The sequence below is a fragment of the Anolis carolinensis genome, unplaced genomic scaffold (assembly GCF_035594765.1).
Source record: "Anolis carolinensis isolate JA03-04 unplaced genomic scaffold, rAnoCar3.1.pri scaffold_11, whole genome shotgun sequence".
NCBI classification, from domain to species: Eukaryota; Metazoa; Chordata; class Lepidosauria; order Squamata; family Dactyloidae; genus Anolis; species Anolis carolinensis.
Genome location: NW_026943822.1, coordinates 4,170,085 through 4,194,777, shown reverse-complemented (window position 1 = coordinate 4,194,777; position 24,693 = coordinate 4,170,085). Strand labels below are relative to the sequence as shown.

Below are 24,693 nucleotides of genomic sequence, written 5' to 3'. Positions count from 1 at the left end.
TCATGGCTCTAGGTTGATACAACAAAAAGAAAAAAAATAAAGTCCTAATTAAAGGGAGAGTAATAATTGTTTTTATCCAATTGCTGCCAGTTAGAAGGCTAAGCTCCGCCCACTTGGTCTCCTAGCAAACCTACTCAGCCCAGGGGACAGGAAGACTTAGGCCTCACTTAGGCCTCTTCCACAGATTATCAGATTTTAACTGGATTATATGGCAGTGTAAACTCAAGTCCCTTCCACACAGCCATATAACCCATTTAGAATCTTATATTATCTGCTTTGAACTGGATTATCTTGACTCCACACTGCCATATAATCCACTTCAGTGTGCATACTAAACATAAAGACAACCATCCAACAGACATTCAATCCCACCACTACCTCAACAATTTCTCACCAACACCACCAGACAACGCCACAGCAACGCGTGGCCGGGCACAGCTATTTGTAATATATAACTGTATTTAATAAATCAAAAACTATTTACTACCATTATTTCCATGTACAACAATCTTTGGTACCTCTTGCAGTTTCCACACTGATTTCTCTCTATTCTAGTTTCAATGTAGTCATGAATAATGAATAATATAATAATAATAATATAATAGTAATAATATAATATACTACAATAATAATAGAATAATAATAGAATGATATAATGATAACGTGTGTGTGTGTATATATATAATTGTGATGTGCATAATTCCCATGGAGTAAACAACAAAACCACTGGACCAAATCACACCAAATTTGGCCACAAAAGACAAAGTCATCCAATCAATCTGCATGTGGCAGCGTGGCAGCAAAAATGGCTAGGCGTGTCAGTGCTGGCATGCGTGTCATAGATTGGCCATCACTGGTGTAAGATGAGGAGCCAAGTCACTAAACACTGTGCACGTACTTTCAAGTCACCTGTTGACTTAAGGCAGGGGTCCCCAAACTAAGGCCTGTGGGCCGGATGTGGCCCTCCAAGGTCATTGACCTTGCCACCCCTGTCCTAAACTTTAGACTTAGGGTTGACCGGAGCCCCGGTGGCATAGTGTGTTAAAGCGCTGAGCTGCAGAACTTGCAGACCGAAAGGTCCCAGGTTCAAAATCCCGGGAGCGGAGTGAGCGCCCGCTGTTGCTCCAGCTTCTGCCAACCTAGCAGTTGGAAAACATGCCAATGTGAGTAGATCAATAGGTACCGCTCTGGTGGGAAGGTAATGGTGCTCCATGCAGTCATGTCAGTGGCCACACGACCTTGGAGGTGTCTACGGACAATGCCGGCTCTTTATTTATTTATTTATTTATTTATTTACTAGCTGTGCCCGGCCACGCGTTGCTATGGTGAAGTATGATGGTATAGGAAATAAAGTATTGAGGAACTGGTGGTAGTTAAGGTAAAGGGTAAAGGTTTTCCCCTGACATTAAGTCCATTATAAATGGGTTAGATACCGTGTTTCCCCGAAAATAAGACAGTGTCTTATATTAATTTTTGCTCCTAAAGATGTGCTAGGTCTTATTTTCAGGGGATGTCTTATTTTTCCATGAAGAAGAATTCACATTTATTGTTGAACAAAAAATGAACATTTATTATATACTGTACAGTAGTTGTCATCACAAACCAACATAACCAGACAAACTCTGAATCCTATCATGAATTTCTTGTTACTACAAATATTTCCATGTACAACTGGTATGTACATTTACCAACCCTGCATGCTCTGGTGTTCTGTTTCGCAGGCGCTGGGCATGCTTCCAAAAAAAAAAAAAAACGTTGCTAGGTCTTACTTTTGGGGGAGGCCTTATATTTAGCAATTCAGCAAAACTTCTACTAGGTCTTATTTTTTGGGGATGTCTTATTTTCGGGGAAACAGGGTAGCTGTGTGGAAGGGCCTTGAGTCTACACTGCCATATAATCCAGTTAAAATCTGATAATCTGTATTTGATAGGCAATGTGTAAGAGGCCTAAGTGAGGCCTAACTCTGCCTGTCCCCTGGGCTGAGTGGGTTGCTAGGAGACCAAGTGGGCGGAGCTTAGCCTTCTGTCAGCAACTGGATAAAAACAATTATTCCTCTCCCTCTAATTAGGACTTTATTTTTCTTTTCTTTTTGTTGTATGAACGTAGAGGCATGGATGAGGGGTTGTGCTGCCAAGTTTAGTGTTTCTGGGATGTGTAGTTTTGTTGTTTTGTCCTAGGCCGAAATTTCATTACCCTTTTATATATATAGATTTATTTACAGTATTTATATTCCGCCCTTCTCACCCCAAAGGGGACTCAGGGCGGATCACATTATACACTCTTCGGCTTAAAAATGGAGATGTGCACCAACCCCCAGAGTCAGGCATGACTGGACTTAACGTCAGGGGAAACCTTAGCCTTTAAATCTGAAACGACTTGAAGGCACAAAGCAACAACAATCCTAATTTTGGACTATTTCATCATAGTCTGTCCCTTCCAAGAGTCTGAGGGACCATGAATCGGCCCTCCACATAAAAAGTTTGAGGACCCCTGATGTAGACAATGTAAGACAGTCTCCTATCCAAACACAAAACAGAGCTGACCCTGGACCTCTTTACACTGGCTGCTGGAATTGCCATGCATCGTGGCGAATCCAGCGACTGCCGCCAAGGGGTGCAGGGAACCCATCACCCCACACCCTGCTTGCCCAGCTTACAGACAGGGCGATCCCATGAGGGAAGTGTCAATCATCTGGCTTCCTGCCCTAGATCCAAGGCAACACAGGAAGCCTCCCGTATTGCCGCTGTGGTGGCATGCCCTACTTTAAGCACAGAGCCCCACCAGAAGTAGTGGTGTGCCATGTAATGGGAGCTGGCAGGCTCTGTGCTTAAAGCAGTGATTCCCAAAGTGGGCGCTACCGCCCCCTGGTGGGCGCTGCAGTGATCCAGGGGGGCGGTGATGGCACCTATTAGGACACGGGGGCGGGGCCAGGGGAGGGGCGGGGCCTCTTCCCAAGTGCCGGAGACAGGGCTGAGAATCTATACCTCTCCTGAGGCGCCTGTTAGGACACAGGGGGCGGAGCTAGAGGAGTGGGCGTGGCTTCTTCCCAAGAGCCTGAGGCAGGGCTGAGGATCTATACCTCTCCTGAGGCGCTTGTTGGGACACAGAGGGCGGAGCTAGGGAAGAGGCCGGGGCCTCCCTCCAAGAGCCCGAGACAGGGCTGAGCCTCTATACCTCTCCTGAGAGGTTTTTTAGGATTAAAGGGCGGGGCTGGGGTGGGGGCGGGGCCTCCTTCCAAGAGCCCGAGACAGGGCTGAGCCTCTATATTTCTCCTGAGAGGCCTTTTAGGACTAAAGGGCGGGGCTAGGGACAGAGGCGGGGCCTCTTCCCAAGAGCGCAAGACAGGGCTGAGCCTCTGTATACCTCCCCTGAGGTGCTTGTAAGAACACGGGGGCGGGGTATAGAGGTTCAGCCCACTCAGGCACTTGGGACGAGGCCCCGCCCCCTCCTCTAGCTCCACCCCATGTCCTGGCAGGTGCCGCAGGACAGGGATAGAAGCTCAGCCCTGCCTCAGAGCTCGTAACTCCGCCCATCCCAGTCCTGGCCACCATTTGTGGCCCCACCCATCTCCCCCTCCCAGCCCTGCATTTTAGACTAGGGGAGAGGCTCAGCCCCACCCTCTTGAGCAGAAGCCACACCCACCTCTCTAAGCCACGTCCCCTTCCCTACGGAGGGAGAAGAGAGAGAGGGAGGAAAGAGAGAGAGAGAGAGAGAGAGAGAGAGAGAGAGAGAGAGATGAGATGAGATGAGATGAGATGAGATCCCTAGGCATAAGTGTAACAGAGGGAAATTTAAAAAGGAGAAAACGAGTTACAGTAGAATCTCACTTATCCAACGTTCTGGATTATCCAACGCATTTTTGTAGTCAATGTTTTCAATACATCATGATATTTTGGTGCTAAATTCGTAAATACAGTAATTACTGCATAGCATTACTGAGTATTGAACTACATTTTCTGTCAAATGTGTTGTATAACATGATGTTTTGGTGCTTAATTTGTAAAATCATAACCTAATTTGATGTTTAATGGGCTTTTCCTTAATCCCTCCTTATTATCCAACAGATTTGTTTATCCAACATTCTGCTGGCCCGTTTATGTTGGATAAGTGAGACTCTACTGTATATATAAAAAGAGTAAGGTCATGTTAAAGCATCTTTGCCCAGAGTTATGCTGGATCAGCCCCATGTGGCACTGATCCAGCTACACACCGACCTAAGTAGTTGGTGTAGATAAGGCTAATAATAATGGAAAGGCTCTCTCACTGTCTGTCCTTGCTGCTGCTGCTTGTCATCTGCCTGGTTTTTCCACTACTCAGAGAAGCTGTCAGAGAGTAAAGATAATATAATAAATGACATTTTTACATCACATTCTATATGCTGTACAAAGCTCTGAGCTCTGCCTTTGACCTGGGAAGCATTAGAAAGGCCGAGAGTGGCACAGTTATTGCCGGTGGTCCTCTTGTACTGTCACAAATTTCTCCTCTCTCTTTATTATTATTTTATGACATTTTAAACATTTTCATGACACAGGACTGAGGGGGAAAAGTCAATCACATTTACTACTAACCCTGGAGGAGAGATGAATTCTCCTCAGCAAATTCTAATGCTCCAGCGCTCACACCGAGTAGTGATGAACAATTGACGCTTTGGCATTGATGCTTCAAGCAAGTTGGGGAGGCGGTGGGCTGGGGGGGGACATATTGCTCTGCCCACATATTGGGCTGATCGGGTGTATAGACAGAAGATGAGATGGGGCTTTTGTATGTTTCTGTTCCACGGAGAAGTAGAGAGAAGTAGCCCTTTTCATCATGGCATAAAACTGGGAGACTAACACATAGGAGAATAGAAAACACAAAGGACTAGAAAATCGAACCTAACAGACTGGAATTTAGCAAGAAAACGTGCAGCGTTCTATATTTAAACTACAAGAACCACAGGGGACATAGGATAAGGAATACTTATTAATAATAATAATAATAATAATAATAATAATAATAATAATTTTATTCTTATTCCCCGCCCCATCTCCCCGAAGGGACTCGGGGCGGCTTACATGGGGCCAAGCCCAAATAGAACAATAAAAACAAGACAAGAAACCAATGAAACCAATAATCAAACCATAAAAACAAGTCATAAAAACCACATACAAGATAAAATGTTAAAATCATGGATAAGGTTCAAGAATCTATTATTATTATTATTAGTAGTAGTAGTAGTAGTAGTAGTACTACTATTAGTAGTTAGTTATTATTATTAGTAGTAGTAGTAATAGTAGTACATATGAAAATGATTATTGTTGATTATTAGGGATGTAATTCTTGATTAAGTCTCTTCTCAAAAATAGCAACTAATAATCTCAGCAGTTTCCCCCCTACTGCAAGTGTCAGAAAAATATGAATACAGTAGAGTCTCACTTATTCAACATAAACGGGCCGGCATAACGTTGGATAAGCAAATATGTTGGATAATAAGGGGAGATTAAGAAAAAACCTATTAAACATCAAAATAGATTATGATTTTACAAATTAAGCACCAAAACATCATGCTATACAACAAATTTGACAGAAAAAGTAGTTCATTACACATCAATGCTATGTAGTAATTACTGTATTTACGAATTTAGCACCAAAATATCACAATGCATTGAAAACATTGACTACAAAAATGTGTTGGATAATCCAGAATGCTGGATAAGTGAGTGTTGGATAAGTGAGACTCTACTGTATATGATTTGAATGAAGTGAATGGAAGAAATGAATGAATAAGAGTTAAATTTTGAAGACCCCATTCTAAAATATTAAGGCCTGCAATGACTAACTGCCTGCTTGCTGGATTGTAACTAAAACCTGCTAATGGAAACTGAAATAGTTGACCTTCCAGCTAACTGTGATAAGAACTGTGACAGTGATAAGAGACATGGTTCTTTCAAGTTAAGGAAATGTTTACAACTGTTAAGAAGGAAGTCAACACAAGGCCAACACTAATCAAAAGGACTCAACATCTGGCCAGGATATTCCAGGATGGAAAATGTCTATCATTCATTTACAACTTGTGGACAACATCAGCAAAATATTGCTATAGGTGACCTTATGACGATCCAGAAATTGTGACAGACAGAGACAATTATTCTATACATCCTTATTGGGTAGATTTTGTCTCATCATTAAAAGGAATTTCATGACGGTAAGAGCAGAACCGCAATGCCAAGAGAGGTGGTGGATATCTTCTCTGGACATCTTCTTGCTGGGGATGTTCTAGTTGGAGATCTATACATCAACCAAGCAGATGTACTTGGAAGCTTATGAGGCCTCTTCCAATATAATGTAATGATTTCATCCATAGCATATTGCAAACAAAGATCACTTTGACTTGCATCTGTTGTATCCCAGCCACAGGCTGGCCAGATTCTAGACGAAGATGAAGGGGATTCTGGGTTTGGGATTCAAGATTAGCAGTCTGAGGCTGAAGTCAGCTCAGACATGCAGTTTCGGTTTGAGCAGGATGAACTGCTGATTCCAGGAGAAACAGATAATGGTCAGGCTGACATTCTTCTTCCCTTGAGAAATAATGAGGGAGATACTTCAGCCTTGGAAAATAATGAGGGTGATGGTTTAGCTCCTGACCAGGTGCAAGATAACGGTAGCACAAGCAATGAGTTATCCAGAGAAGACCGTTTGTCTTGGATGGGTTCCCAGGTCCGTAGAAGTGAGCATTTAGCGCACAAACGGGAGTCTAGCTGTGGGAAGAGAAATGCATTCCTGAGTTGTTATTAAAGTATGCTTTCACAGATTGTTCTTTGTCAGTGCAATTCATCGCTTCATCTGTGTGGATGTCTTACCTAGCCAGCGTTCTTGGATCCTTGGGCCTTGTTCTTTGGACTCTATGGACTAATTCCTTGCCTTATGGATTATTGTATTTGCCATGTTCTTTGAACCTATGGGCCTAGCCTTTTTGGATTATTAGACATTTATATACTTTGTGAATCTATTGGACTTATTGACTCTTTCACTACAACTTTGAATTACCTTTTGATTGCTTGCTTGATTTATATTCTGCTTTGCTTAATAAAAACTTCAAAAGACTACCTGTGTGTCTGACTGGGTATCTATAGCAAGGTGAAATTAGCCTGAGGTGCGACAGAATCTTCTTGGAATCACCTAACTAGGTTGTTGGATTTTTGCTGGATGAAGAAAGAAATTTGAGGCCTTTTAATGTAAGCATTCCCTCCAATTATGCAAAGGTCCACCATGCACCAAAAAAGAGGCAGATACATAGTTTTATCCTCCTCACATTGGTCTGAATGACTGCTTCCTTTACAATTCTGTGGAGTTATAGAGCTGTAACATTACACAATGTCCGCTCATTCTGAAATTGTTTGGCCACAGGTCTCCAAGTTTTCATCTGTGCTATGTTGGAAGGCATGCTTTGAGGATTCCTGGTAGTCAATTCAGCCTTTTGAATGGAAGAGACAGACAGTCTTCCATACCAGCTGCAGATGTCAATTCCTGATGTCTGGTGATCCCCCCAACACACACATTCATACTGTGCCCTAATAGAGTGATGGTGTATTTCGCCTTCTCTTGCAGAAACTAAGTGAAATTGCCTTGCTGTTTCTCTGGCAACAAATCAGGCAGCGATTTTGAGAGGTCATTTGGACACAACTTTAAACAAGGCAAGAGATTGTTCCCTTTTTATATGGAACCTAGCTAATAATATCAGCAGCCGAAATACAAGCACAACTGGAGAAAGACATCTGGGACAGGAACTGTCACCAGCAAAAAAAAAAAAGAGAGCAGATGTAAGTAGGGACTAGGCATGTCCGATCAATGAAAAAAATGTTTCAATTCTCGTTTCTAAAGTAGGGGGCGCTGGCGCTTCGATATAGAAAGTATTTCCGATTTTTTCACCCAAAAATTTCGGATATTTCCAAAAATTCGTAATGATTCTAAATGTTTCTAAAATTGCGCATGCACAATCACCAAAAAAAAAAAAGGAACCGGGGGGGGGGGGACTTTTACAGGACTCCCCTGTCCTCATTTCTTGAGCTATCCTCATCAACCCTAGCCCCCACCTTTGTGTCCATCGTGGAAGCTTCTGATTGGCCGGGGAGTGGCAGCCATGTTAGGCTGCACTAAGCTCCCATTCTAGGTAGGTTGCAGAAACAAAAAAAAATTAAAATATTTTTTAAAATATATTAAAAAAAATTTTTTTTGGGGGGGGGGGGGGAATTAACGAAACATTAAGAGACAATTAGAGAATGGCCCAACAATGGTTCGAATTACATTGCTGGTTGCGCTGTGAGACAATGTCTCGGAATGCGTATCAAAAAGCGAGAACAATCCGAAATAATTCCGATATACGGTTCAAAATGATTTTTTGGACATGTCTAGTAGGGACCCATTTGCTTATAATTTGGGAATTCAAAGCTCCACTGAAGACCTAGAGAAGTGTTGACAGTAGTAGGATGCACTTGCTACCAGCCACTTGCTGACTGGTGATGAAGATGAACTCCACGGGGCTGAGGACCACACATCTGCCCTACATTGGCTTCGGATGCTTCTGTCCTGCCTGCAGCCCTGGAGGGACATTCTTGGGTTTCTTCATCCAGCTCTGAGAAATCCCCTTCCTGGTCAGAGCAGCTGTCGGTATTATAATCCACTTCATCTCCATAGGGAAGTTCATCATCTGTCTCCAGGCTGCAGTTGCTGTTACTTCTGCCACAGAATCAAAGACAAGGAGAAAAAAGAGAGGAAAAGAGAGAATTGAATGGTGTCAATACATCATGGAGTCTAAGAAATAGTTCAACATTGCAGGGCATACAGTGAGCAAGCTGGCCTCAGCTGTAAGGAAACAGCGAGCTGCCCCTGTGTTTCTAGTAACCAGGTTCTTGCTGAAGTGCTATGGATGACCACTCAGAGCCCAATTTGAGTTAAGAACAAGACACCTTTATTCTGGCTGCAGCAGAATTTGATGGACAGACAACTTACAAAGAGTAAGATTCAAAGTGGCTGCCGCGCCGAGCGTTTGAAAATGAAGACAATATATACCCTACTTGTTTACTACTTAGAAGTTCCTCTTTCTGGTCTCATACGTTACAAAGTTTAGTAAGGGGCCGGGCTGTGGAGCAGCTGGCTAGTAACCAGCTGCTATAAATCACTACTGACCGAGAGGTCATGAGTTCGAAGCCCGGGTCGGGTTAAGCCTCCGACCATTAATAGCCCCGGCTTGCTGTTGACCTATGCAGCCCCGAAAGACAGTTGCACCTGTCAATTAGGGAAATTTAGGGACGCTTTATGCGGGGAGGCTAATTTACAACACCATAAAACTGCCAGCAAAACACGAGGAAAGGAATGAGGAAGTACAGCCACTACTGGACGGTGAAGCAACAGCTCCCCCTGTGGCCGGAATCGTGAAGCTGGAAAAATGTTAAAAATGCCTCTGAGTCTGTCTAATGTATACTGTTTGTCTGTTGGCACTGAATGTTTGCCATATATGTGTTCATTGTAATCCGCCCTGAGTCCCCTTCGGGGTGAGAAAGAAGGGCGGAATATAAATACTGTAAATAAATAAATAATAAATAAACTACTTCCTTTGGAGTAAACAACACCTGTTGTACAGAACATACGTTGCGCAAAGTTTCCAGTAAGTAGCTGACTACAATCGACCGACCACAAAATGTTCCGGAACCTTGTGACACTTGCCTTTCCTCTGGAAGAAGGCAGGTTGCAACTTTAATATTAAGTTTAAAGCAAACACTTCCAAAGCATAAGCAAGCAATAAAAGACAAAATGGAAACACTCTGGTCCACTATGGTCCACTGTTCCTCTCAAGCCTCAGATGTACATTTCAAATTTTATCTTCCTCACCACAATCCTGAGCATGATTTTGGATACAAATAAATACTGTGTTGTAAAAATGTGTTTGTTGTGTACGAAGAGAATAATTATATATCTATATACTCAAGTATAAGCCAACCCGAATATAAGCCGAGGCATCTAATTTTGCCACAAAAACCTGGGCAAACATTGACTCCAGTATAAGCCGAGGGTGATAAATTTCATAAATAAAAATAGATACCAATAAAATAATTTGGGAGAGATCGCTAAAGTGAAAGGTGTTGTAGACAGGGAACATGCTCTACCACTCCCTATATCTTGGCCTAATATCCTACATAGGGTCATTCAAAAGATCAACTAGAAAAGGAATGTACCCGTATATACTCAAGTATAAGCCGACCCGAATATAAGTCGAGGTACCTAATTTTATCACCAAAAAACTGGGAAAACATTGACTCCAGTATAAGCCGAGGGTGGTAAATTTCAGAAATAAAAATAGATACCAATAAAATTACATTAGTTGAGGCATCAGTACGTTGAATGTTTTTGAATATTTACATAAAGCTCAAATTTAAGATAAGACTGTCCAACTCTGATCAAATCATTATTCTCATCTTCTTCAATGTAAATGTGCTTATGTATCCTTTTAATAATAATAGAGTAAAATAATACATGTAATAATAATAAATATAGGAAAATAATGCAAGTAATAATAAATAGAGTAAAATAATAAATGCAATAATAATAATAAGATCAGAGTGAAATAATAAATGTATTATTATTATTATTATTATTATTAATAATAATAATAAAAATAGAGTAAAATAAATGTAATACAGTAGAGTCTCAATTATCCAAGCTAAACGGGCCGGCAGAAGCTTGGATAAGCAAATATCTTGGATAATAAGGAGGGATTAAGGAAAAGCCTATTAAACATCAAATTAGGTTATGATTTTACAAATTAAGCACCAAAACATCATGTTATACAACAAATTTGACAGAAAAAGTAGTTCAATACGCAGTAATGTTATGTTGTAATTACTGTATTTACAAATTTAGCACCAAAATATCACGATATATTGAAAACATTGACTACAAAAATGGCTTGGATTATCCAGAGGCTTGGATAAGCGAGGCTTGGATAAGTGAGACTCTACTGTAGTAGCAAAATAATTGAGAAAAATAATAAATGTAATACTACCAATAATAATAGGGAAAAATAATAAATACCATATATTCTCGAGTATAAGCTGACCCAAATATAAGCCAACCAGGACCCTCACCCGAGTATAAGCCGAGGGGGGCTTTTTCAGTCTAAGAAAAAGGACTTAAAAACTAGGCTTATACTCGAGTATATACAGTATTCTGAAACATTTTTGGAAATAATATTTTAACTAAGTATCCCCAAATTGGAAAAAAAATAGGTTTTCTAATAGATGCAAAGGATAAAAACATTTTTGTGAGTATTCCAATATTTTGCAGAGTATTTACTCTGCAGAGGAAAAAAAGGCAGTTTCACACACACAAACAAACAAACAAAACAAAACCTGCTTCCTGTATAGTAATTATTTTTCTGGACAGAAAATACTTTTTCTTACATAAGAAAAACATTTTCTGTACTGAAACTGGGTTTCTCACACACAAATACACCCAAAAGGTTTTCTTCACAGAATATTTCCCCTACAGTGATTTCGGACATTCCTATGTGGAGAAAATATTCTGAAATACGATGTACAAAACACAGCAAACACTTGAGTGTTGCACAATATGCATTGTTTCCTGAAAATGTCTAAAAACAGTCGTTTAAAATATACATAGTAATAAGCAGACGAGGCTGGGTGTTTCTGTTGAGTGTTCTTTAAAAAAACTTTAAAAGTTATGTTTACCTCCAATCTCTGCTTTCTTTACAACTCTCAAAATGCCAAGGAATGTTTTGCCAGAGCAAACTCATTTCCAATTCCTCTTCGCAGAGAAAATATACACAGCTTTCATTCTGAGTAATTTTAATGGAAGAGGCTTTAGTTGAAATCCGATGCCCAGTTAACTTGGGAGGCTATGCTATTGATGTCAGTTGGAATTACTTCCAACTAAATATCCATGGAAATGGTTTGGGTGATCTAGAATACCACCATTTAAAATTTGTTTGCCTTGCCATGGCTTCTAGGCATTCTTAATGAATTATCTTTCCTGCAAGGTTTCAAATGATTTACAGAAAGTTGAAACATGCAAATGTGTGTTAATCATGGTCTAATACACAGAATCCAGAATGTGTGACTTATCAAAAAATTGTGCAAACTTTACCTAATACTAAGCTGAAATCAGCATTTTCTTTGAGACCTTTATATTACTTCTTGCCAGTAAAATGAATTCAGGGTGTGTGTGTGTGTGTGTGTGTTGGGGGGGGGGCAAGAAGTCCTCAAAGGAAGGATAGTACTTTCCTTAATCTTTGACAGAAAAAGTAGTTCATTACACATTCATGCTAGGTAGTAATTACTGTATTTACGAATTTAGCAACAAAATCATAGAATCATAGAATCATAGAATAGTAGAGTTGGAAGAGACCTCAAGGGCCATCTAGTCCAACCCCCCGCTAAGAAGCAGGAAATTGCATTCAAAGCACCCCCGACAGATGGCCATCCAGCCTCTGCTTAAAAGCCTCCAAAGAAGGAGCCTCCACCACGGCCCGGGGGAGAGAGTTCCACTGCCGAACAGCCCTCACAGTGAGGAAGTTCTTCCTGATGTTCAGGCGGAATCTCCTTTCCTGTAGTTTGAAGCCATTGTTCCGTGTCCTAGTCTGCAGGGCAGCAGAAAATAAGCTTGCTCCCTCCTCCCTATGACTTCCCCTCACATATTTGTACATGGCTATCATGTCTCCTCTCAGCCTTCTCTTCTGCAGGCTAAACATGCCCAGCTCTTTAAGCCTCTCCTCATAGGGCTTGTTCTCCAGACCCTTAATCATTTTAGTTGCCCTCCTCTGGACGCTTTCCAGCTTGTCAGCATCTCCCTTCATCTGCGGTGCCCAAAACTGGACACAGTATTCCAGGTGTGGTCTGACCAAGGCAGAATAGAGGGGGAGCATGACTTCCCTGGATCTAGACGTTATTCCCCTATTGATGCAGGCCAAAATCCCATTGGCTTTTTTAGCTGCCGCATCACATTGTAGGCTCATGTTTAACTTGTTGTCCACGAGGACTCCAAGATCTTTTTCGCACACACTGCTGTCAAGCCAGGCGTCCCCCATTCTGTATCTTTGATTTCCATTTTTTCTGCCGAAGTGAAGTATCTTGCATTTGTCCCTGTTGAACTTCATTTTGTTAGTTTCGGCCCATCTCTCTAGTCTGTCAAGATCGTTTTGAATTCTGCTCCTGTCTTCTGGAGTGTTAGCTATCCCTCCGAGTTTGGTGTCATCTGCAAACTTGATGATCGTGCCTTCTAACCCTTCGTCTAAGTCGTTAATAAAGATGTTGAACAGAACCGGGCCCAGGACGGAGCCCTGCGGCACTCCACTTGTCACTTCTTTCCATGATGAAGACGACGCATTGGTGAGCACCCTTTGGGTTCGTTCGCTTAGCCAATTACAGATCCACCTAACCGTAGTTTTGTCTAGCCCACATTTTACTAGTTTGTTTGCCAGAAGGTCGTGGGGGACTTTGTCGAAGGCCTTACTGAAATCTAGATATGCTACATCCACGGCATTCCCTGTATCGACCCAACTCGTAACTCTATCGAAAAAAGAGATCAGATTAGTCTGGCATGACTTGTTTTTGGTAAATCCGTGTTGACTATTAGCAATGACCGCATTTGTTTCTAAGTGTTTGCAGACCACTTCCTTAATGATCTTTTCCAGAATCTTGCCTGGTATCGATGTGAGGCTGACCGGACGGTAATTGTTTGGGTCGTTCTTTTTTCCCTTCTTGAAGATAGGGACCACATTCGCCCTCCTCCAATCTGCTGGGACTTCTCCTGTTCTCCAAGAACTCTCGAAGATGATTGCCAGTGGTTCTGAAATAACTTCCGCTAGTTCCTTCAATACTCTTGGATGCAGCTGATCTGGCCCTGGGGACTTGAATTCGTTTAGAGTGGCCAGGTGTTCCTGGACAACTTGTTTCCCTATTTGGGGTTGGATTTCCCCCAATCCTTCGTCCATTCCGTGTTGCTGAGGTTGAAGATGGCTTTCTTTTTGTGAGAAGACCGAGGCAAAGAAGGCATTAAGCAGTTCTGCCTTTTCCCTATCCCCTGTCACCATCACCCCATCTACTCCTTGCAGTGGCCCTATCGCCTCCTTTTTCTTTCTTTTTCTACCAACATAAGCAAAAAAACCTTTTTTGTTGTTTTTTATGTCCCTGGCAAGCCTGAGCTCATTTTGCGCTTTAGCCTTGCGAACCTTTTCCCTACAGGAGTTGGCTATACGTTTGAATTCTTCTTTGGTGATTTCTCCCCTTTTCCACTTCTTGTGCATGTCACTTTTGAGCTTTAGCTCAGTTAGAAGTTCTTTGGACATCCATTCTGGCTTCTTTGCACTTGTCTTATTTTTCTTCTTTGTTGGCACTGTTTGCATTTGCGCCTTGAGTATTTCACTTTTGAAAAACTCCCATCCATCCTTAACTCCCTTGTTTTTTAATATCGGCGTCCATGGAATGCCGCTCAGTAATTCCTTCATTTTTTGGAAGTCAGCTCTCTTAAAGTCCAGAATGCGTGTTTGACTTGTCTTAGTTTCAGCATTCCTTTGTATTGCAAACTGCAGGAGCACATGGTCACTTGCCCCTAAGGATCCAACCACTTCAACTGTATTGATCAGGTCTTCCACATTTGTTAAGATTAGATCAAGAGTTGCTGATCCCCTTGTTGCCTCTTCTACCTTCTGGACCATAAAATTATCTGCAAGGCAAGTGAGGAATTTGTTGGACTTTGTACTCTTGGCTGAGTTTGTTTTCCAGCAGATATCGGGATAATTGAAATCGCCCATGACTACTATATCTCTTCTTTGTGCCTGTTTGGTCAGCTGTTGACAGAAGGCTTCATCAAGTCCTTCATCCTGACTCGGAGGTCTGTAGTAGACACCCACGACAAGATCTTTTTGAGTCCCGGTTCCCTTGATTCTTATCCAGATGCTTTCAAGCTGGTTTCCCGGATTACAGTCTTGCATTTCTTCTGCAACGTAACTGTTTTTGACATATAAAGCTACTCCCCCTCCTCTCCCCTTTGTTCTATTTCTGTGAAAGAGGTTATAGCCCTCAATGGTTAAATTCCAGTGATGGGAGTCATCCCACCAGGTTTCAGTGATGCCTATGACATCGTATGTGTGGTGCTGTGCTAGGAGTTGGAGTTCGTCTTGCTTATTTCCCATGCTCTGAGCATTAGTGTAAAGACATGTAAGCCCCTGTGACCTCCCCTCGAACTGTTTATTTGGGATTATTGTGCTCTCTGTACTTGGTCCTTGCTGTGTTTGTGCAGCCCTCCGTTTAGCCTTACGGCGGTTCCCTGTGGTCGTGGGTAATATAGTGTTCGCCAGGCTGTTGTTCCCCTCCCCCAGTGGATTTAGTTTAAAGTGCGCCTGATGAGGTTTGTGAGTCTGTGTGCAAAAAGATGTTTTCCTACTTGTGTGAGATGCACCCCATCGCTTGCCAGTAGTCCATCCTCTTGGAAGAGTAGACCATGGTCAAGGAAGCCAAAATGCTCCTCTTGACACCATTTTCTGAGCCAGTTATTGACCTGTACTATTTTTCCGGCCCTTGTAGAGCCATGTCCTACAACGGGGAGGAGGGATGAAAAGATCACATGTACATTATACAGTTTTAGCTTTGTTCCCAGAGCTCGAAAATCATTTGTGATCTTTTGAAAAGTATGCCTAGCGGTGTCATTGGTACCTACATGAATCAACATAAGGTGGGGAGGGTGATGGGGCTTTAGGAGCCTGCTGAGCCTCTGAGTGATATGGTGTATTTTTGCCCCCGGGAGGCAGCATGTTTCTCGAGCCATCCCATCCGGTCTGGAAATGATGGCTTCCGTTCCTCTAAGGAGGGAGTCACCTACTACCAAGACCTGTTTCCTTTGAGGATTGACAGGGTCCCTTTTGTGCAAGACAGTGTGTATGTCCCCTGAAGAGTGTTCCTGTTGAAGTGAATCATGTAGGTGTAAAGTGTTGTCCTCCTCCTCAACATCCCCAGTGCATTCATCAATGACAATCCATTGAGATACATCCGAGAGCCCATTACTCTCCCAAGGATGTTCCTGTTGCTCCTGGTCTATGATTGGGGATGGAGCATTTGCATGATTACATAAGTGTGACTGTGGTGATGCACTGTCCCTGTCAGGGCTATCCCCTGCGCATTGATCCAGGATGGTCCACTGAGTGGTATCTAAGAAAATATCACAATGCATTGAAAACATTGACTACAAAAATGCATTGGATAATCCAGAATGTTGGATAAGCAAGTGTTGGATAAGTGAGACTCTACTGTAATATGCAGTTTTTCCTTAACTCTATGTTGTTTGAAGTTGTGGGAGTGTGATGTCCCCTGAACCCTTGGGCCGTGAACCTGACTCCATTGTGGACCAAAGTGACGAGGAAATAGGGTTTGTGCCAATTCAGCAAGATTCTGCCCCGTTCCAGATGCTCCCTATTGACAATTCTAGCCCAAAGCTCATTAAAAAGGCCCTTGAAACAGAGCCTTCTCCCACCAGTTCCCCTCCCTTTGATAGACGGATGTTTTGGGAAACGAGTAGGTCTGAGAAAGCTGGCAGAAGAAGGAGCGCGCGATTAGCAGCTAGAGAATCTGCTGATTAACCTGTTTTCCCCTGAGAATTCTCAGGGAGGATCGCATCTGGTTGAAGATGTTGTTGGACACATTTGGACACCTTCTCTGTGGAAAGATTTGAAGTTCCTTAAAAGTTCTGTGTGCTGGCTAGCCAGCGCGGAGTCAACGTGTCAGTTGAAGGATCAACTTCACTTCCAGCCAAGTGTGGACCACGTTTGGATCCACTACCTTCCAGGCTAGCCGTGCCTTGCCTAGCCGTGTTTCCTTGTCTTGCCTTGCCGTGATTTCAACCTTGCCTTGTCGTGCCATGAATCCAGTCTTGTCTTCAATTCCTTGCCTTGGACTTGCTTGGAAACTCTAGCAAAAGACTTGGACGTTTTCCCCCACTCAAACTGCTTGGAAGTTTGAGTGCGTTTCGGTTTTGTGGATTTCAAACTTTAAACTCTAATATTGGACATTGGACAATATATTACTGGACTATATTTGACTTTTCCTAAAAGGTCTATTGATGAACTTTATCTTCTGCTTGTTTTTGTTTTATTTCTTCAATTCTTTAATAAAGATATTAGATTGTTTATTGGCCTCAGTGTATTGGTTTCCAGTGCTCTCTCAGCCAGGGGTGTCACAGGGAGGGACTACAGATCGTGGGACCCAGATCGTAGAATGTTCTCCATTTTAGAATGTTTTTGAGTCAGAAGTCAATTGGAAGTCAGTCGAGTCACTTTGAGTTAGAAGTCAGCTGAAGCATAGTACAGTTTTAAGTATTATTCAGTTAACATGAAACCACTAAGCAATGTACCTGTATGCTGAATACATGAAGTTTGTAAGTAAATCAACTCTGTTAACATTTAATGAAGACTACTTGTTTTTTGGTCTCTTGAGAGCATGATTTAAAGCAATATATTTTGTGGGAGAGTAGATATATTTTTGGGCAACTAAAATAACACTTCTGAAGATGTGCTATATGTTTTGTGCATTGGCATATCTTTGTTCCCAACAGTTCACAGAGATAACTAGGGATATCAGCTGAAAGGCCTAAATTGCCTTGCAATACCAATGGATATATTTATTTACTAGACATGGGCGAATTAATCAGAATCCTCGTTAATCCTTGTTAATTGTAAGAAATTTGTGCCCGCCATTAACGAGGTAATTACGAATATTCCGAATTTTCATAAAGTTTCGATTTTTTCTTCTTCAGAATTCGGAAATGACTTTAGAAACGAAGCACCAGCACCCCCTACTTTCGAAGCGAGTTTTGAACCATTTTTTTTTTCATGGATCGCAGATGCCTAATATTTACCACTGAGATGATTGACTCAAGTGAGGGTTTGACTCTTCTCAGGAAGATCATACTTTACAAAAGTTTACGATCGCTAACAAGGTCATGCTTTCCAAAAGATTATGATTATTTAAAATAGTGTGAATGCCAATTAATCTCCAAAAGGGTCACACTTCCAAAATTAGGAAGTACTTGCTAATGGTAAGAGCTGTTTGACACGCACTGCCTCAGAGAATGGGATCTCCTTCTTTGAAGATTTTTAAAGAGATGCTGGATGGCCATCTCTTGCGAATGCTTTGATGGTATATTTCAGATGGGTAAGAGTTAGATTGGATGTCCCTTGTGTTCTCTCCAAACTCTGTAATTCTAGCAGCAGGCCCTGAAATGAATATGCTCCTGCTCCGGTTTTCAATATGTCATGGGAAAAACTGAGACTTTTATATGAATGGGTTGTCAGAGTAATTGCAGCGCAGCAGTAGTTGGATGGAATTAGTGGAACGCAGAACGAAGAGACATCAGAGACGATGGTAAAACTATATACAAAGTTTTACTGACTTCAGTAATAATCAAGACAAACAGACTTGCAGACAATAGACACAGGAATCTCACTGTAGGCAGACAAAACTCGACTCAACTCAGAACAGAACTGAACAGAGCAGATCTGATGCAATCAGCAATGCACACACACTTGTGTCTGGACACTCCCCAGTTCCAGCCACACATCAAGGTCATCACAGCTTCTTAGTATTTAACTCTTTCCAGACTATAGTACACTCTGGATGATGCAATCAGTGTGCAATACAGGCAAGACACAAATTTCATTTAAACACTATCAATACACAAATCCCACATTAACATGGATTGCCTGGACTCTGCAAAACACATAAGACAGTGTTCCTTCAATGTCCACTGATGCACAATCTGAGTGGCTTACACATTTAAAGCCTGCCATCCAATAATCTCTCGTGCGGTCTATGGGATTCTCAGCAGCAATTTGCAGTGTTATGATGTGATAAATAGAATTCCTTCATTTTGATTTTTAATTTACATATTTATTGAGAGTTGTCTTGATCTTAATTAGTTCTGTTTTGTATGTTATTGGATGCATTTGTCTGCTTGCTTGTGTACTTGAAAGTCATCTTTGTATGAGCAGAAATACACATTCTTGCTGACATAACCAAAACTAGAGACGTGACAAACCCAAAGGGGCTATTATTTATTCTTGTGTCAAATTGTGTATGTGTTTGTTTTTGAAGCACAGCTTTCCTTTATGCTGAATTATGATATAAACATTTCATTTAGCATATGCATGAAGCACTGGAACAGGACTGCTCCTGTGGATTGTATAGAGCGGGTTCCCAAATTGGGCTGGTATCAGCTACTTATGTAAGCTTACGTAGGTATATATAACTAAGATCGTGTCTACACTGGCCTAGCTCTGGAGCTATAGCAATGGCAATAATATGCACTAAGCCAAACAGGTTGCAATGCCATGTTAGCAGAATACATCAGCCCCACTGGGCCATCATGTTGTCCTTTGTGTCACCACCGCTGCTTCTCACCAGCAATGGAGCTCCCTGCAATGTCATCGTGGATTGTATGCATCTGTTGTTTTCATAACCGGCCAACTGCGTAACCAGCAGTTTTGTCACGCTGGGGCCCTATTAGAACACCAGCTCCTGATATTGCTGGATGCTTCTTGTTTTCCTAAGCCTGGACCAAGCTTTACTATACATTTGCCAACCAGATATCCACATGCAAGGATCTTTCTGAGCCTTGTTGATATTTTGTCTTTTCCTGACCTGTCTCCAAAGTCTGGCCAGGTTCTGTGTTCAGTGTAATCGAACCAGCATAGCAAACTGATCACTTGCAGAGCGAGAACGATTCCTCCCAACCTGGTTCAAAGCTGCTTTATATTGTCAGTGTAGAAGCACCTCAAGATTTGAAGGGATGATCAAAGATTGGGTTGAAAGAGAAAACTAGAATTAACCTGGTAACAAAAAATGCCTTTCTATGGCTGCCATTACCAAGGTAATTTCGCCTTGTAGGCGAACCTAGTGCCCCCCCCCCCAAGGCCCCGCACATACCTCCGTTGGTGGTGGCAGCGGGGACTATCGGCTCCCTCCTCGCCGAACGCGGAAGGCCTCAACTGAAGCCTAGCTCTTCTTGCGAGGTCTCGTGGGTCCTCGCAAGAAGAGCTAGGCCTCAGTTGAGCCTTTCCGTATTCAGCGAGGAGGGAGCCAATGGTCCCTGCCGCTGCGGGGGCGCCTCGATAGCGCCCCCGGGGATAATGCGCCACAATTGGGCACTTACATTGGCCTCTATGTTGGGACGGCTCTGCTGCCATCATGATGCCACCCCCTTGAATGAATGAAAATGGAAACATGATTTCAGCTGAACATTCCTGGGATGTGTTGTAGATCAGCCTGAGACTGATGGGTTCACTGATGTTTTAGAGAGGATTGTGGGATTGCCTGTGTCACGAAGTGATGAAGATTTTGTTACAATAGGTAAGAAATCAGTCAATGTGTGTGCTTCGACTGCAAAATAAGATGCATGAAGGTGATTGGTTGAACCATGTCTGGGGAGCTGTTAAGCCTGGGAGTTTTTTTTTTTTGATACTGTTGTGTTTTTGTTCAGTCTTGAGCTAACCAGGTGCAGAGAGTTGGAAAAATGAAGCAGAGAGAGAGATACACGCAGAGTTTGAAGTGTGCTCTTGCTTCATGAGCTGCTGAAAGAATTTATCCACATGGGTAAAGGAAAGACTATTTTAAATCTTTCAGAAAAGGATACTATGTGAGTTTGTGCAATTGAGCACATTATACATATGTTGTTCTGGGTTTAAGAAGAATAAACCATTTGTTGTTTGTTGTTCACCAGAATGGCACATATCTTCTTAATCTGTAAAGGCAGTGTGTGGACTATACAGCTGGATTTTGTCATTACGTCACAGATTTCAGACAAGGGAATGATGCTTCTGTTTGTGAGAAACTTGACTGGGAAAGTGCAGGCCTTCAAGGTCAGGCAGAACAACAAGAGACATTAGATAAGGAGGAGTTGAGTGGGGAACCAAGTGATACAGAATTAAGTGATACAGAAGGCTCCCAGGAAAAACACCTGGAGATATGGAAATCAGCACAGGACTTTGTTTACAGACCAAAGCAGACAATAGGCATCGCAGGACAGAGCGTTTGCATAGGAAAGTTGGGGAGAGATTTCAGGGGAGACGAAATGCTTTCATGGGCGGCTTTTAATTTGCCAGTTGTTTACTTTCAAGTTAGTTCAGGCAACGTAGCATATGGAGTAAGAAGCTAGGCCTGAAGTCCTGGTTCATGATTCAAGTCAAGCTTTTGGTTTTGGGATTCAAGTATTTTGGAAATTTCTGTGTTCCTGTTTTATATTCATGATCAAGTTTTACAAAGGATACTTTTTGCTTGTGGACTAAAGCTGTTCCTTGTGATTTTTGGCTATTCTTGGACTATACAGCCAGGACTATATATCTGCTTGAGACATTTGGATTCCTATTGGATTTTTGTTTATTTTTGGATATTTCTGGGCCTGAATATATAGCACAAGATTTCCCTAGCCTAAAATGATACATTTTAATGTATTTGTTTTATGGTTCCCGTCCCCTTGATCTGGTCATGTAAGTGTGATTTATTGTTATAATTGTATTATTTTATTATATTTAATAATGTGTATTATCTATATATATAAATGAGTGATGGCATCTCGGCGACCAATAAAGCAACAAAACTACAGGCACCCCAACCTCGAAATTTGACAACACAACCCATCATCCACGCCTCTAGGTTGATACAACAAAAAGAAAATAAAAATAAAATCCTAATTAGAGGGAGAGCAATAATTGTTTTTATCCAATTGCTGCCAGTTAGAGGACTAATCTCTGCCCACTTGGTCTCCTAGCAACCAACTCAGCCCAGGGGACAGGCAGACTTAGGCCTCAGCCTGTTCCACAGATTATCTAATTTGTACTGAATTATATGGCAGTGTAGACTCAAGGCCCTTCCACACAGCTATATAACCCATTTATAATCTTATATTATCTGCTTTGCACTGGATTATCTGGACTCCACATTGCCATATAATCCACTTTATAATCCACTGTGCATTTTATACAGCTGTATAGAAGGGGCCTCATATAATCCAGTTCTAAGCGGATAATATAAGATTATAAATATAATATGTAATAATTACTGTGATATAGAATCATAGAATCATAGAATAGTAGAGTTGGAAGAGACCTCATGGGCCATCCAGTCCAACCCCCCGCTAAGAAGCAGGAAATTGCATTCAAAGCGATTAATAATAATACAGAACAATATAATCTCTAAAATCAGGACAGTAAATAAAGAGCAACGCTCTGAAAGCCTAAGCCACAGCAACGCGTGGCTGGGCAAAGCTAGTGTTGTTATGTAATGTTTGTGTTTGCTTTTATGACTGTAAACCGCCCTGAGTCCCATCTGGGAGATAGGGCGGTATATAAATAAAGATTATTATTATTATTATTATTATTATTATTATTATTATTATTATTATTATTATCATATATCTTTTCTTTCACTATTCCTGCATTTTTCCTATCCTTTTGATATATTTTACAATAAATTGCCTATATACTGGACTCTTGTGTGGTGCTATGACCTTAGGGGTTTCCAGGCCTGGGGTGCAACAGGATGAGCATATCCTTCCAATAATTGATGAAATAATACTTTGCCCTCGAGGTCAAAATGTTTCTCTACTGTTGATCTTTCAGACCTTTGAGATTTCAACTCCCAGACAACCTGACCATTGGCCACATTGAGTGGGACTTCTGGAGTTCAAAAGAGCTGGAGAATCAAAAGTTGAGAACCACTATTCTAGATGCCTCTGTGCATTTGTGGTAAATTAAATGGAAACCTTTCTGTCTACAAAAAAGTAAGGGCACAAAAAAGGAAAAAGATAGAAAGAAATTGGTAAAATCAGTAGAGAAACACACATCTCAATGTTTCATGGCTCCCTTGCATCTGTTCACGTCAGTTTGTTTTATTAACGCTTGCTTGGCCTAAAGCTATCAGAGAGATGTTAAAAGATGCATTGTTAGCACAGCACTGACACTGGCATCTTTTCCCCTATGTATGAAAGAAAATTAATGATTCACATAAGATTGATCTCCGTGTGCTTTCTTTTGTCTTTCTCTAGCAATCCTTTTCCCCACATTAAATAAAATCAACAAATCCACTTGCTCAGTGGTAAGAGAATGAAACACACAGATTTATCGCTGTGTAATATTAAGGTGCCTATCAAATGGTTCAAGACATTGGGATCCAGGAAAGCTGATGGCTTTCAGAGACTTCTCCATTGTGTCTGTGAATTCAAGGCTGCTTAGTGCCCAAATCCATCGGCATCTTAGATCTACATAATTAATGCATTGTTATTCAAATGTATGGCCCCCCTGCCAGAATAAAAAGTGGCTCCAGGTGGTAAAATGCACCTGTAAAATGCTGTATAAAATGCACACTGAAGTGGATTATATGGTAGTGTGGAGTCAAGATAATCCAGTGCAAGGCAGATAATATAAGATTATAAATGGGTTCTATAGCTGTGTGGAAGGGCCTTGAGTCTACACTGCCATATAATCCAGTGCAAATTAGATAATCTGTGGAAGAGGCCTGAGGCCTAAGTCTGATTAGCCCTCTAAACTGGCAGCAATTGGATAAAAACAATTATTGCTCTCCCTCTAATTAGGACTTTATTTTTCTTTTCTTTTTGCTGTATCAACCTAGTGGCGTGGGTGATGGGTTGTGTTGTCAAATTTCGAGGTTGGAGGGCCTGTAGTTTTGTTGTTTTGTGGGTCGCCGTGATGCCATCACTCTTTTATATATATAGATTGAATGTGAATGTAATTTGTAAGTCGCTCTGAGTCCCCTTTGGGGTGAGAAGGGGCGGCATATAAATGTAGTAGGCCGGGCTGTGGCGTAGGCTGGATAGTAGAGTCTCACTTATCCAACACTCACTTATCCAACGTTCTGGATTATCCAACACATTTTTGTAGTCAATATTTTCAATACATCGTGATATTTTGGTGCTAAATTCGTAAATACAGTAATTACTACATAGCATTACTGCGTATTGAACTACTTTTTCTGTCAAATTTGTTGTATAACATGATGTTTGGGTGCATAATTTGTAAAATCATAACCCAATTTGATGTTTAATAGGCTTTTCCTTAATCTCTCCTTATTATCCAACATATTCGCTTATCCAACGTTCTGCCGGCCTGTTTATGTTGGATAAGTGAGACTCTACTGTAGTAGTAATAATAATAATAATAATAATAATAATAATAATAATAAATACAGGAATATAATACAAGTAATACTTGAGTAAAATCATAAATGCAATAATAATATTAAGATCAGAGTGAAATAATAAATGTATTAATAATAATAATAAAAATAGAGTAAAATAAATTTAATAGTAGCAACAATAATAGAGAAAAATAATAAATGTACCATATATTCTCGAGTGTAAGCTGACCCAAATATAAGCCAACCAGGACCCTCACCCGAGTATAAGCCAAGGGGGGCTTTTTCAGTCTTAAAAAAAGGGCTGAAAAACTAGGCTTATACTCGAGTATATACAGTTATTTGTAAAATCATAACCTAATTTGATGTTTAATAGGCTTTTCCTTAATGCCTCCTTATTATCCAACATATTCGCTTATCCAACATTCTGCCAGCCCGTTTATGTTGGATAAGTGAGACTCTACTGTATACACAGATGTGGTCAGCAGCTTTATGTCACTGCTTTGTA

At 41.3% G+C, this 24,693-nt stretch overlaps 1 protein-coding gene across 1 annotated transcript in view; it reads right to left on the bottom strand.

Annotated features, from left to right (window-relative positions):
- Positions 1–4,987: 4,987 nt before the first annotated feature.
- agbl1 (AGBL carboxypeptidase 1) overlaps positions 4,988–24,693 on the bottom strand; it is a 581,450-nt gene continuing 561,744 nt past the window's right edge. Inside the window, exon 23 of the mRNA XM_062963554.1 lies at positions 4,988–8,715. Coding sequence (XP_062819624.1) covers positions 8,475–8,715 — 241 coding nt within the window. The 3' untranslated portion in view covers positions 4,988–8,474. The remainder of the gene's footprint in view (positions 8,716–24,693) is intronic.